The 14,382-nt window shown below is 25.7% G+C and overlaps 2 protein-coding genes across 2 annotated transcripts in view; both read left to right on the top strand.

Moving 5' to 3' along the window:
• Positions 1–3,930: 3,930 nt before the first annotated feature.
• Positions 3,931–4,849, top strand: LOC145849729 (DNA sliding clamp PCNA-like). The gene has a single exon (XM_082954764.1). It carries the CDS (start codon positions 3,960–3,962, stop codon positions 4,743–4,745), a length of 786 nt encoding a protein of 261 aa, XP_082810890.1. The 5' UTR covers positions 3,931–3,959; the 3' UTR covers positions 4,746–4,849.
• A 195-nt stretch (positions 4,850–5,044) lies between these two features.
• Positions 5,045–14,382, top strand: part of LOC145830042 (uncharacterized) — a 51,061-nt gene continuing 41,723 nt past the window's right edge. The window contains exons 1-5 of the mRNA XM_082937936.1: positions 5,045–5,165; positions 10,343–10,422; positions 12,528–12,617; positions 13,470–13,597; positions 13,715–13,825. Of these exons, the coding sequence (XP_082794062.1) occupies positions 5,098–5,165; positions 10,343–10,422; positions 12,528–12,617; positions 13,470–13,597; positions 13,715–13,825 (477 nt within the window). The 5' untranslated portion in view covers positions 5,045–5,097. The remainder of the gene's footprint in view (positions 5,166–10,342; positions 10,423–12,527; positions 12,618–13,469; positions 13,598–13,714; positions 13,826–14,382) is intronic.

Raw genomic sequence — 14,382 nt, 5'->3', positions numbered from 1 at the left:
CAAAAATCAGGGTTTGTGCACGTCAGGCTAAGTCAGGCTAAATCAGTTTTTTTGAAAAAAATTGAAAAACGTCAGGCTAAATCAGTTTTTCTATTTAAAAATTTGAGAATCTTAGTTTTTCTCAGTTCAAATGCTTGAAAATTTTTGATTAAAAAAAATTGAGAAAATTTTTCACAAATATAAATGTAAATTTATTTCTTAATGAAGATTTAGTTATTAAAGACAAAATCAGTCAGTATTTGTAAAAATAAATGCTAAAACCTAATTCTAGAAATTTTTTTTAAAAATCTTTATTATTTTGTTTTTAGTAGATTGTATACCTCACAATTATGAAAATTCATTAAAAAATACAGTTTAAACATTACAGCTTAGTTCAACAATTTAGCTGTTTGTTTGAATTTTAATACTCGTTTAAACGTTTCATTTTAAATTTTAATAAAACTCAACAATGCACGTAGTTTTAATATAAATCTTCTGTTTATAATGTTTTTACTTAATGCTTAATTAAATTGAACAATTGTGTTTAGTACATATATATTATATTAAATTTTTACACCAGTAATAGATTAGATATAACACTTATATTAAAACTTATCACTGAATTTGTTATGCTAAGGGCATAGGGGGAGTCAATCACCTTTTTCACAATTTAGTCTCATTTCATTGAGTTGTAACTAAACTATGAGTTGCTTTTTGCAGATTTTAAAGGTCAAAATATTTTTGAGATAAAGCTTGTTGAAGTCGGAGACTACAATAGTACTAATCAAGACCCCCCAATACCTAAAATGACTTCTAAAGGGGATTTTCCATACTTTGAAAAAATGTCAGGCTAATTTGGTCTCAGTCAGGCTAAATGAAAAAAAATTTTGCGCACAAACCCTGAAAAATGTCTCTCTGTGCAAAAAAAAGTCTTCGTGTATATTTCACCCTTCGTGCAAAATTGTCTTCATACATATTTCTAATGACAGTTTTGAAATTTCTTGAGCTGAATGTTGCAAGATAGAAACGCATGGCGGGTACATATAAAAAACAAATGTCTTCAAAATTATTTATACAAACTTTTTTAACTGTATGTGCAGAAACATTTTTTTGAAAATCTTATGTTAATCAAATGAATTAAACAAAAAGTTATAAATTTACTATGGTCAACACAGTATTTTACACCAACTTACAATTTTGTAAATCAAACATTTTGTTCAAAACCAGTCATTATAAACAACAGGCTTGTTAGGGTCAGAGCAGGCACAACAACTTAATAATTTTTTTTGCTTACAAATAAAAGACTTAAGTTATAACCAGCAAAACTACCCCAGTAGTGAACAAAGGGATAAATAAACTATAATTCTTAATTATTAAAGAAGTTGTATCCAAATAGTATCCTAACTTTGACAAAACACAATGTAGACACTTAGATTGATTAGTAAGCACGTAAAGTATTTCTTGCCAATTAAGTATGTCAATCAAAATAATACTTTATATTTTATACTCTGCTAAATAACAAAACCAGTAGTAATTACACAAAAATAATTTTTTTTTAGTTTACATTCATTTAGTTTACCAGCCAAAAATGTTAATATATCTTTCAAACAAAGGTTGCTCAAAGTATTTGAAAAACAATATCTTGGGCTTTTATCAAGATTGCTACACACCCAAGATGTTTTGAAATTTTTGAAAATCTAATGGTATTTTTGATTTTTTTACTCAGGCTGACTTAAAAATATTTTCTTTATAAAAAACCTAGGATAGTTTTAAGATTAAAAAAGTCTCAGGACATTTTTTTTTAAATATTTTGAATGAGATTTAGTTCATTTAGTTACAATGCTTAATTCTTATATATGCAATTTTATTAAAGAACTTGACTTTTATAGTTTGAAAAAAATAAGTTTTTTACGTTTTCAATGAACTCAGGATGACTCAGAAAAATTTAAGGTGCTTCAGGACATATTTTTGGACTAAAAAAGTGGCAACTCTGTTTTATAACTCAGATATATTTTTTACAAGGTTGTCATTTAACCTGGAATAATCTTGATTTGAAAATTTAGGCAAATAAAATACTTGGAATAACCTAGAATTAAAAAAAAAATAAATTTTTGAAAAATTTCACATGTAAAATAACAAATTCGAGCTTAGGTAAGTAATACACTAATTTTTTATACTATTTAAAAGTTTGTTTTTCATAAAACACATTTAAAGTAACATTACACCATCTTGTCAGTAATTAAAAAAAAAGTTAACCATAATTTTTTTTTTATTAAAAACAAACAAGGAAACTTCTTTTAAAAACCTGAAAGAAATTTCTAATAGTCAGTGAAAACCCTGTTTATACTATAACAGTCTTTATTTTAAACTTTTTTTTTACTGTTATGGCTATAAAATAGAGTTATCAAAACAGATCTACTGAAAGAAACTCTTTAGGGCCACTTAATTTTGTTAATTTATACTCAATAGTTATTTGTCTTAATTTAAAAATATGTTTTATTTATTTAGTGTAATGTTTACTATATTTAATTTATTATACAGTAGTTTACTGTTTTATTAAACTTGAAAAGGTCGGAATTTTTTTTCACCAAAACCTGGTAGTGAATAAGATATTTAATTTGCACCAATATTACTATGTTAAATTAAACTTTTTAAATAAAAAAAATCCAAAATGAAAATTTAGTGGAACTAATTTTTTTATAAGCTATAATGTGTACTAGTTATGAAATTAAGTGTCAACTTCAAAACATTTGTTTTTAAAATGCTTAATTAATTGCATTGCAGAAGATGTTTTTAGGCTAAAAAATATATCACAGACCAGACTTCTATGGTGGCTGTATGTTTTTCACCCCTATCATAAGAAAAAAAAACCTTATTTTAAAGCTTGAATTATAAACAATAAAAATAACTTTAGAATGCTTTTACTTATACTTTAAAAAAAATGTGAAATAAACAGTTTTGTCAAAATGTAAAAAAAAAATTAATTAAAAATTATTATCTCCTAGGTTTTCTGTGCTAAACACCAGTTTTCAGGAAATGTTTATAACATATTTTAATGCTAAAAATTGATTTTTATAGTGAAAATTTTATAATATGAATTATTTGACTAACATTTAAAAGGTTTCAAGATATTTTTTTTGGAAAATGTTGTGATTAAATGACCTTAAATAATATTTTTTGTTATTATAAATAATGTATTATTATTGTTTATGTACTTAGTTTATATAAATATTACTTCAATTGAAACTACTGTTGGAAGTTGCTTGTATTGAAATTGAAAAATATGTTTTTAAAAGAAATTTCATTTTTTATAGTTAATATTAGTAAAATGACAGTTCTACCATATAAAGCTGGTGTAGTGTACAAGTAATTTAAAAGAAACCAAACAGATGATAAAAAGCTAACCTAATTTAATTACTTTTCATAAATATAATACATATGACAAAGAAAAATTAGCTTTATTTTTACTATTACCAATAAATATTTTAACTAAAATTATAATTAAGTTAGAAGTTGCATACAGAAAATTAGTTTATCTTAATTCAATTGAAATCATGTTAACAAATGAACTAAAATAAAAAAATCCTTAATTTAAAGTTCCATAGTTTTTCTTTTTTTTTGTTTAAAGTAGGGTTACCACCCTTTAAAGCAAAAAATTTAGCCTGGTTGAGTGACCAAAAACTGGTTGGAGTTCAAAGAAAAAAAACCATTAACTGAAAAAGTTACTGTTAATCAAGCTCAAATGCCTGAATATATACAAAAAGAAAACTTGATAAAAACACTATTTTAAGATAATTTTTTTTTGGATTTTTTAAAGAGGTCTAATTAAGTTAAATAAATTTAATCAACTAATTTACTAGTCATATTTTCAAGATTTTAAATCATTTTTATCACATTTAACCGGAATTTTTATAAATAAGATAAATTCAATAGCTATTTTATTTAGATTCATAAAGAAATCAATTATTTAAACTATTACAATGTTTGAAGCAAAACTGATCCAAGGAGGACTTTTGATCAAAATCACCAATGCTTTAAAAGACATAATATCTGAGGCATCATGGGATTGCAACTCTGTAGGAATCACCTTGCAAGCCATGGACAACTGTCATGTATCTCTTGTGCAGCTTTTGCTGAGAGCAGATGGTTTTGAAAAATACAGGTGTGATCGAAATTTAGCTATTGGAATTCCAATGGCCAGTTTTTCCAAGTTTCTTGCGTTTGGAGGTAAAGATGATGTTATCACTTTGAAAGCTGAAGATTCAGGAGATAATCTTGAAATGTTGTTTGAGTCACAAAATGGTGAAGAAGTATCTAATCATGTACTGAAACTCATGGATATTGATTGTGACCAGCTTGGAATTCCAGATCAGGAGTACAGCTGCACAATCAAAATGCCCTCTGAAAAATTTTCTCGCATTTGCCGTGATTTAAAGCAGCTTAGTGATTGTGTTGTCATTACATGCACTAAAGATGGTATCCAATTTTCAGCTAAAGGTGATATGGGTAGCAGTACAATCAAATTATCACAGAAGATGAATGTAGATGATGAAGATGAACAGGTTTCTGTGGACATAAAAGATCCAGTTCAACTTACTTTTGCCATTAAGTATCTTAACCTATTTACCAAGGCAACTCCTCTTTCTAAAACCGTGACTCTTTCAATGTCAAATGATGTGCCGCTTGTTGTAGAATACCCAATTGAAGAAATGGGGCATATCAAGTATTTCCTTGCTCCCAAGATTGATGATGAAGAACAGTCTTAATTTAAATGTAGTAGATAAATTGATTAAAGCATTTCGTTGGAAAAACTTTATGCATATATGTTTTTAGGAGAAATTGTATCCATAATTGAAATAATGCTATAATGAATCAAGTTGTAATTTTTTTTTTATAAAATTGTATAGATAATAATATGTCATAAAGTTTAAAATGTAAATATTATGTTTTAGTCTATTTAATATAATAAATGTTTTTCGAATTTAAATAATGTTTTTTAAGAATATAGTTCAAATTTTTTAATTTCTGGTATAAAGATTTTTGTTGAAGTTTATTGTTTTTTAGAGTGATAAAGTTTATTCTTAAACTTAAATAGGTTCTTAGAATCTATAATATCAAATGGAAGAAATAAGTACTAAAGAGAGTGGAATAAAAGTATGTATTCGAGCTAGACCTACATTGAAGCGGTTAGTTTATTTACACTGTAGATTCTACATCAGGGTTTCCAGGTTAATTTTGGCTATCATGGGTAGTATTTAATTATTAAGGTAGTGAAAAAGTTGATAGGTAATTAATTAGTAAATGGGTTATATCTTGAAAATAAGATCCATTTTTATATAATTTCTCTCAAGGGTTTATTTAAAAAAATAAGTTAGTAAAATCCTGTGGTACAGTGTATTTATATTTTATAACTTTACTAAGTAAATCAATTCTGTAGAATAAAAAAAAATTCTGGAGGTTAGAGTTATAGTATGTCTTTATTATTGATCTGCTTATTCCACAAAGTAAGCTTGGTAAAATCTGGATGTTAAAAAATATAAAAAGCATGCTGGAACCAAATCTACATATTAGAGTAGGGGCGGGCAACGCACGGCAACAACCTGCCCCCAAACCTTTTTTGAATTTAAATGGAATCCGGCCTGCGGACAAAATTGATCCGGCCCGCGAGTGGATGATCCGGCCCGCTAAGCATTTTCAAAATTTAAAGGAAATCCATCCTGCCAATGTAATTATTACAAAATTTGTACAAAACCTTTTTTAAGTTGTTTTCACAAAACAAAACTGTAAGACTTTGACCCTGAAAACATTTTTTAAATGGCTTTTTATTTTATAGTGTTAACAACACTCTTTTGTTATAGTCCCTCGTACTGCTTCAAGTCAGTTAAAATAATTGTTTCTCAAATTACCTAAAAATAATTGTTAGCTGAACTATCCTTAATGATCTTACCTACCATAATGACTTTTGTAAAAATTGACGTGTCAAAAATTGCTGTCTTTCCCAGATTAGTAGTGAGTTGTTTTTATAAATTTTAATATTTTATTCCTTATAACATTGACAATTATTTGAAGTCAAACTGCTCAACTTTACACTTCAGTTAAATATTCCAAGTGACTTCTTTTTAGTATAAGTATTCTTGGTAAACTCTTAAAACTTTACATTTAAAATATAATGTGACAGTTTTATGTGTTAGTTTTTCGTTAGTAGAGTTGATCTTAATATAAAAGTCTATTAAGTTGATATGTTTATCATATTAAATATATTATTTAAACTCTTTTTTAATTCAATATTTCGTTATTTTATGTTAGTATTTTTTTGAAAGTTTTTTAAATGCATTGTTTGATAACATTATTTTAAAGTACAGAAGTTAGTTAAATTTTATAAGTTATTCATAACTGTTTGATATTTTCAAATTAAAGGTATTAAAATTCTAAGCCAAAGTAATTTGCTATCTAAGTTTACCTGTTTTTTAGATAAGTTGGTATAAAAATTTAAACCAAACATATAATTTTCATTACTTTAAATATATTTTTTTGTCAAAAAGTAACAGTCAAAATTTGTCAACTTAAAAAAATGACCATGAAACTATTTGTATTGTTTGAGACTTCATACATTTGCAGACAAACATTTCCGACCATAAACATCAACAAGGATTTCAAACCTAATTGGTTAACCAGAGCACTTGCATATTTTACAAAACGTCATTAAATAGATTTAACAACTCTAATATATGATCAACTTTAAGTGTTTCATTTACATCTTTTTTTTTGCTTTTTATGGTAAAACTGTTTATTATATCAGAATTTTTTGTTGTTTTGTTTCTTGTATACGTGCTAAATGTGTAATGAATCTCTTTTAATTTATTTAAATTGTAAGGTAGTATAGTTTATTATTGTAATATTAAATAACTTCTGAAAAACATTATCAATGTAAACTCCAGCCAAGGATTGCCAAAATTAGATAATTTCGAATAATTAACAATTTGTTGATGTTTTATCTTAAAATTTTAAATTCGAGTCACTTTTAGTAAGTAAACTATTGTTTTTAAAAGATTATTCTTATTTATTATTAATTATTATTTCGGTCCTGAGTTATAATAAATATATAGTTATGAATACTTGGTCAAAACTAACATAAAATTTCATACTTGAGAACCTTGGTATTAAAAAGTTGATTCAAAATTCTGAAATACCCGATCAATTAGTATCAAGCCGGATCCAAACCTTTTTGAAATTAGTTTCCATTGGGGTCGGGATCTTTGTTCTAAATTAGTATCTAGCCGGATCCGGATAACTATTTCAAGTTGATCCGGATCTAAAAAAGATCACTAACCCGAAATGCTCCGGCCCGATGAGAACTTATTTTTTTAGGATCCGGCCTGTCAATTTTTTACGTTGCCCACCCCTTTATTAGAGGTAGGCAATGGATCGTATTTACCAGAAACACCTTTTGCAGGCCCATAAATAACTTTTGCATACCTAGTTCTTTACAAAACTATTTTAGATGGCCTGCGTAATCAAATATAATCTTCATTTTTAATTGTTAAAACAAAATAATTTTAAGTTTGTTAAAATAAGCACTGTATTAAGGGCATAGGGGGGGGGGGGGAGGGGTAAACACCCTTTTTTGGTTTTTGATCTTATTTTATTTAGTTTTTACTAATCTACAAGATGCTTTTTACAGACTTAAAAAATTCAAAATAATTTTTGAGATATAGCCGGTCAAAGTTGGAGGCAACAATAGGTTCCTTATGGGAGGCGCAAACTAAAACAGCAAATAACTAGAAATCACTAAAAATCTATCTTCTCCTACGTTTTTTCAGATAACTACCTTAAATTTTCAGGAAATGTTTGTTGCAATATTTGAAAGTTCTGTTGGAACAAAATTTAAAAAAATTAAAAAATAAAAATTTTAAAGCAAAAAAACAAAAAAAAAATGTTTTTTTTTGTTTATTTTTATAAAAAGATTATAATTTTGAATTTTATATAAATTCCTTCCGACAGAATTTTCTAAATATATCAAGGAACATGTCCTAAACATTTGAGGTAGTTATCTCAAAAAACGTAGAAGATAAATTTTTAGTGAAATAGTCTATTTTTGCCATTTTAGTTTGCGCCTCTCCATAAGGGACCTATAGTTGCCTCCAACTTTGACCGGCTATATCAAAAAAATTATTTTGAATTTTTTATATCTTTAAAAAGCATTTTGTAGCTTAGTGAAAACTATATAAAACAAGATCAAAAACCAAAAAAGGGTGTTTACCCCCCTATGCCCTTAATGTGTATAGAAAATAAAATGAACAGCATATTTCTAACTGTTTCAAAAGAACTTAATTAATGTTTTTTTTGCCCAACCTGATTTTAGACTTAAAAATATAATGTGTGCTAGAGCTTTTTGCTGTAAGTATGCCTTTCCATAAGTTAAGATTATGTTCTAGCTATTAACTTGTGGGGTAAGATAAAAAAAAGTTTTTAGATTTGCATTCCATAAATTTTTTCATTGAGTTTGGGTGAAAAACATACAACATGAGGATAAGATCAAGTCTGCAACTAAGTTTTTTATGATAAGAATATCACCTAAGTAAAGAAATTGATAAAAAATATTAAAAATGAAATAAATTAAATGAGACACTAATGTTATAGTGCGATTTTTCATGGTTTATTCTTATAGTTTGAAGCAAAGGCAACTTAAAATATTTTTTTAGTTCAAGTTTTATAACAGTAAATTGCCTGTAGAAGTCCATGTTTAACAAATCTGGTCTGCTATGTACAAAAAGATATTAAATCTTGATTATAGACTAGAGAAAATCAATCTTGACTCACTTTCAGCATGTTTTATTTTAGCAATTAAAACCAGACTCCTAGATTTAGAAAATTGGAATTATTGCTAGTTGAAAATCTGAATCAAAACTAAATACTCAGATTGCTTCAAACAGAAACAATAGCATTTCTAACCATTTATTTGCTAATATATTCTTTTTCTAACCCTTTTTTAAATTAAGTGTTCTAAGATACCAATATTAGTTAAGTATTATAAATGTAAACCTAAAATATCTTCGGCCCAATTTAAAATAAACTAAATGATATTTTTACCTAAATTCATTTATCACTTGGTAAGTGTATAAAGTTATAGCAAAAAAGCTTTGCAAAAAAAAAAAAACAACTAGAGAATTATTGTTGATTTTTTATTTTAAATTTGTTTGTCTACTTAGCCTAGTAAGTTATTCTTTGAGGTGGGTAAAAAATACTCTTGGTTGCCTTAAATTGACTTGATTTACATATTTTAGACTAAGTGTTAGAACAATTTTAAGATTAAATTGTTAATTCTTAAACATATTAGTTAGCAGAAGTTACTAATTGTAAGTTAAATTTATAAATAAAAATACTTTAATGCATTGGGGGTCTACATTGTTTTTACAAGTTGATCTTGTTTTGTAGAATTTTATCTAGGCGATCAGACATTTATAACTGCTTATCAAAATTCAAAGTAACTTTTGAGATATAAGGGATAGTCACAAAGTTGGTGAGCTCAGTAAGTTCCTTACAAAAGGTGCGAACCAAAAACGCAAAAAAAAAACTTCAATCTAACAGTTTATCTTCTCCTTCATTTTTTAACCGATTTTCTTCAAATTGTTGCAGTAAATAGATTAATAATATTATCTTTTTAATGCTGATTTTTTTTCATTTTTTTTTAGATTTCAACATATAAAGTCTTCTAAAATACGTAAAGAGTGTTTTTCGAAAATTTAAGGTCTAACTTTCAAATGAAGGAGAAGATAGATATTTAGTGATTTTTTATATTTTTCAAAATGTTGCTAAATAAGAAATTGCGATCCATACGTTTGTATTGGAAACTTCTACAAAATATCTCTATCTCAAAAGTTCTTTAAAGTTTTTATATTCTATAATTACTGACTTATAGTTAATACTCAAAATTTTGATATAAGAACTAATGTTAAATTTTCAATTAAGAAAATTTCTAATCCCCCTATGCCCTTAATACACAAATTCATATTGCTCCAGTTTTTTGTATGTTTTTATAAGGTTTTTTATAATATTTTCATCTGATAATGTTAGTCTTGATCTTTAGAATTTATCTTTCAATTACATCATTTCCGATTTATTTTCTAAATTTCTGTAATTTTATTTCCACACTTCAAAAAACATAAAGTTTTGACTCCAACTACTTATTTTTTAAATGCAAAAAAAAGACAAATAGTTATATTTATTCCAAGTGGCAGTTAAAAATAATATTTGTGTAGGCTTAAAATATATTTATATATTTTTATAGATTTATACTGCTATCATATATTTAATAAGTGTTTTTTTAATGTTATTTTCTAATTTTGTAATATTATGATTACAGTGAAAATGAAAGCAGCATTTTCTGGGAAGTTGAATCTAATGCAGTTAGGGATGTGGCAAAAAATGAACTTTATGAGTTTGGTTAGAAAAATTGTTAAATTATTCGTTTTAAAGAAGCAGATTTGTTTTGCATTCATTCATGCATACCATTGACTTAGGATTAAGTAAAAAGTAATCAAATAGTATTTAAATTCTAAAAATTTAAATGTTATTAATTATTATTTTTGTTGTTAAAATGAAATATTTACATTGTAAAACATTGGACCCGGGCATTAGAACCTGAGCCACTTAACAGAAGGTAAAGTTAAGAAAAAGTTAAATGATGAAATAAACAAATAAATGAAAATTTCTTAAGACCAAATATTTTTAGACATGTAGTTATTATTGAATTTAAACACAATTATAAGAATAAAAAGAACTAATAAATTTGATAAAGCTTGAGTATCAAATACAATATAGTTAATAGCATTTAGATTTCCTACATACCTTAAAACATTGAAAGAACTCAATTTCGTAATAAAATTCTGAATGAAAATTTTAGAAATTCTAAAATAAGGCATAGTTTTATATTCTCGCTCAGTGGTGGACCATTTAAATGATAATTACCACTTTTTTTTCATTTATTGCGGAGCCTAAAGGTGGTGATAATCATTATATATTTTTAAAGCTTGACTTAAACAAATAAAACACTTGGATTTTAAATTCTACACAAGAATTGAAAAAAAGATTGCTTTGAAACTTAAATGTTTGCAGTTAAAAGTTGGTTAAATTAAATTTTATTTTGAAAAGAGCTCGATTGCATAACGCTATTTTTTTTTTTGAATGTATTGGTAATATGTCAGTTTTTGTTGGTTTATGTTTAAAACGTTTCTGAATTTCTAAAAAAAAGTTAAAGTATAAGTTTTTCTTTTGAGTAACAATTAAATTTTGAATTTCTTTCTAAATAGGCATTTGATTTTTGTAGTCTTAATATTTAATTTTACTAACTTTGGAAAATATAGGCAATATATCAGTATTTTTAAGTGCAAATGCTTGAAAATTTATAAGTTTCCTAAAGAAAATTGAGGATAAAGTTTTTTTTAATTCCTTACCAATAATAGTGTACTTTTTATTTGACATAATCAGGAATTATTTGTAAACAACTAAGTATATTTACCGGGAACGGGTCTAAATTGCATGAGGTTACTAAATTGACAAGGGGACAAAATTGCACAAGAACAATTTTGCACAAAGCTAAATTTGCACAAGGGCACAACATTGCACGAAGGAGAGTTTGCACCAAGGGTCAATTTTGCACAAGTTACATTTTTGCATAAGAGTAAAAAAATAGAAAAACAAATAAAATAAACAGAAAAAAATACAAAAAAAAAAGTTACTGACCGAGGGTAAGGGTTAGGGGTAACAGTAATAGTAAAAAAAAACCATAAGAAACAAAAAAAATATTTAAGTTGATAAAAAAAAAATAATCCGTGTAAAAGTGTCTTTGTGCAAAAGTGACCCTTCGTGCAATTTTATCTCCTCGTGCAAAAGTATCTTTGTGCACTAGAGCAATTTTGTCCCCTCGTTTAATTTTGTACGCTCATGCAATTTAGACAGCTACCGATACTTATCAGTTAGAGGATCAGTTAAAGAAGAAAATTATAAAGTGATTAGTTAAAGTTAATAAAAAAGATTCAAGATTCTTTCTTAAAGTAAATTGTTAAATATATCTCTAGCGGTTATATGACAATTCAAGACCCATAAACTCAAATTAATATGATAGTTTTCAGAGGCAATATCTAATTAATAAATATTAATATCAATACAAAAAATATATTTACCTTGAAGTCCTATTATTAGTAAGCTCCGTAATACAGTTAAGCTATAAGATCTATTGTTTTTCTGATTAAAAGTACAAATGGCGCTGACCAACAATTTTTAGACAAAGTGTCAGTCTTTTAATCGAGACTTTTCTGTCTAAAATTGCAAGTTTTCGCGTATGAACCCTGTTTTATATTTTACTTTATGTTGTTAATAGTTCAAGAAGGTAAAGCTTACAATTTGATCAATTTATGATTCTATGTTGCATACTTAAATTGCTTTTAGATATTTTTTTTTGTAATACTTTTTGTACTAAAGTTATAAAAAGTGCAGGCATTACTAGTTAAAAAAACGGTGTACAATGAAGAACTTTTTATTTTTAACAGGAGAGGTTTTCGATGGGAGCAGAACAAATGAAGACGTGTTTAATGCAATAGCTTTACCAATTGTTGATAAAGTAATGGAAGGATTTGATGGTTGGGCCTATATTTTAATAATTTTTTTCAAATTTACTTATTTGTAAAATATTTTGTTTTCTGAAAATTTTTTGCATAATGTTTTGTTTTGATAAAGTAGTATTTAGTTGAGTTTAATGTTTTTTGTAAATTATAGAATGCTTATTTTAATATTAAATAAAATCTTAGTGATAAAACTTTTGTTATTGTGTAAATTTTTCAAACAAATTTTGAATGATATATGTTTTTTCTTAGTTTTTACGGTTACTTCTCTTAGTTGATTTCAGGCTAATTCTAAAGATTAGGAATACTAAAGTTTATTTGAAATTTTTGAATTTTACTTGAATATTTTTCTAACTTAAGCTATTATATGTTAATGTGAACTCAAATTTTTTTATTGTAGATTTTCGACTATTTTTTCAAATTTTATTGAGATTTAGCCAATGTTGTTTTACTTAATTTAGTAATACTTTATGCTATCCATAATATAATTTTGCACACTTCTTATGTATAATTAGTTTTAAGCAACAGAACAATTTCAGTACCAAATTTTAGTAAATTTATTCTAGTCGTTTCAATTCTTATCTTTTCCTAAACACAGTTCCACGAAATATGTTGAACTTAATACGTATATCGCAAGTTTTATTTAATATCTAGTTAAAAGTAAGTGTAGTTGATATGTCAAATATTAAAGTAAATTTATGAACCAGTTTTTCTAGATGTTAAAAAAAATTTTACACCTATAAATTCAATCTGACTTAAGTATAAAATAGATTAATAAGTTTCTGGTATTTAATGATTTTTGAATAAAGTATTAATAATCATATAGTAAAGTTTAAGTAACGAAATTCTTAATATATATTGTTTAACCAGGAACTATATTTGCTTATGGTCAAACATCTTCTGGTAAAACACACACAATGATGGGAAATGAAAGTTTTCCGGGACTTATACCTTTGTCTGTAAAGCGAATTTTTCAACGCATTAAAAACATCAAGCAGGTTGAATATATATTATTTAACTTCGTATTTACTTACTGCAAGATGTTTTTCTTAATGCAAGATATATATTAAACTGATTATTATTATAAAGTTTATCTAGCTGTTTTTTTCCTCCAGAAACATGATTGTGTCATTACTGTCAAGATATCTTATTTTGAGATTTACAATGAAACTCTTCGTGACTTGCTGAATTCAGAAAAAGCCGAGTTGAAAATAAGAGAAACCATTGTAAGACCATTAAACGTTTTTCTAAACTGTGTTTTTTATTTAAATATATTTTACTGAAATATAAAAATTTAAAAGTTGTAATTGGTCTTTTTAAGATTAATTTAAAAGTACAATGCAGCAGCTACTAAAAAATGTATGTGTTTCAAATACCAAATGGATAAAACCCTTGAATATTTCTTCAAAATGTTAAGATTTTGTTGACTTATTCTAAAATTTAGTTTATTAAAATTCATTAAAATACGTAATTCTTAAGTGTATTTTTTTCTTAATTGTTTGTTTTAATTTTTAATAAAAAAAAAGTACACTTGTCAACTATGAGTTTATTTAAACCCAATAGAAGTTTAAATAAATAGAAATTTAAATTAAAACTATGTAAATGTTATATTCTTAATTGTTTCAATATTTTACTATTAACTTAATTTTAAATTTATTTTATAAATAGTAAAAAAAAATCATACTTTAGAGTTTTTAAATATATCAAGAATTGTTTTAAAATCCTTTAGTGAAATTTAAAAAGGTTTGGCGACTTTGTTGAAAAACAACAATTTTTTAAATTA

Source organism: Thalia democratica, chromosome 2, assembly GCF_965202585.1.
Source record: "Thalia democratica chromosome 2, ktThaDemo2.hap1.1, whole genome shotgun sequence".
Taxonomy (NCBI): domain Eukaryota; kingdom Metazoa; phylum Chordata; class Thaliacea; order Salpida; family Salpidae; genus Thalia; species Thalia democratica.
Note: the sequence above shows the minus strand (reverse complement) of the source record. Positions and strands in the feature narration are given on the sequence as shown.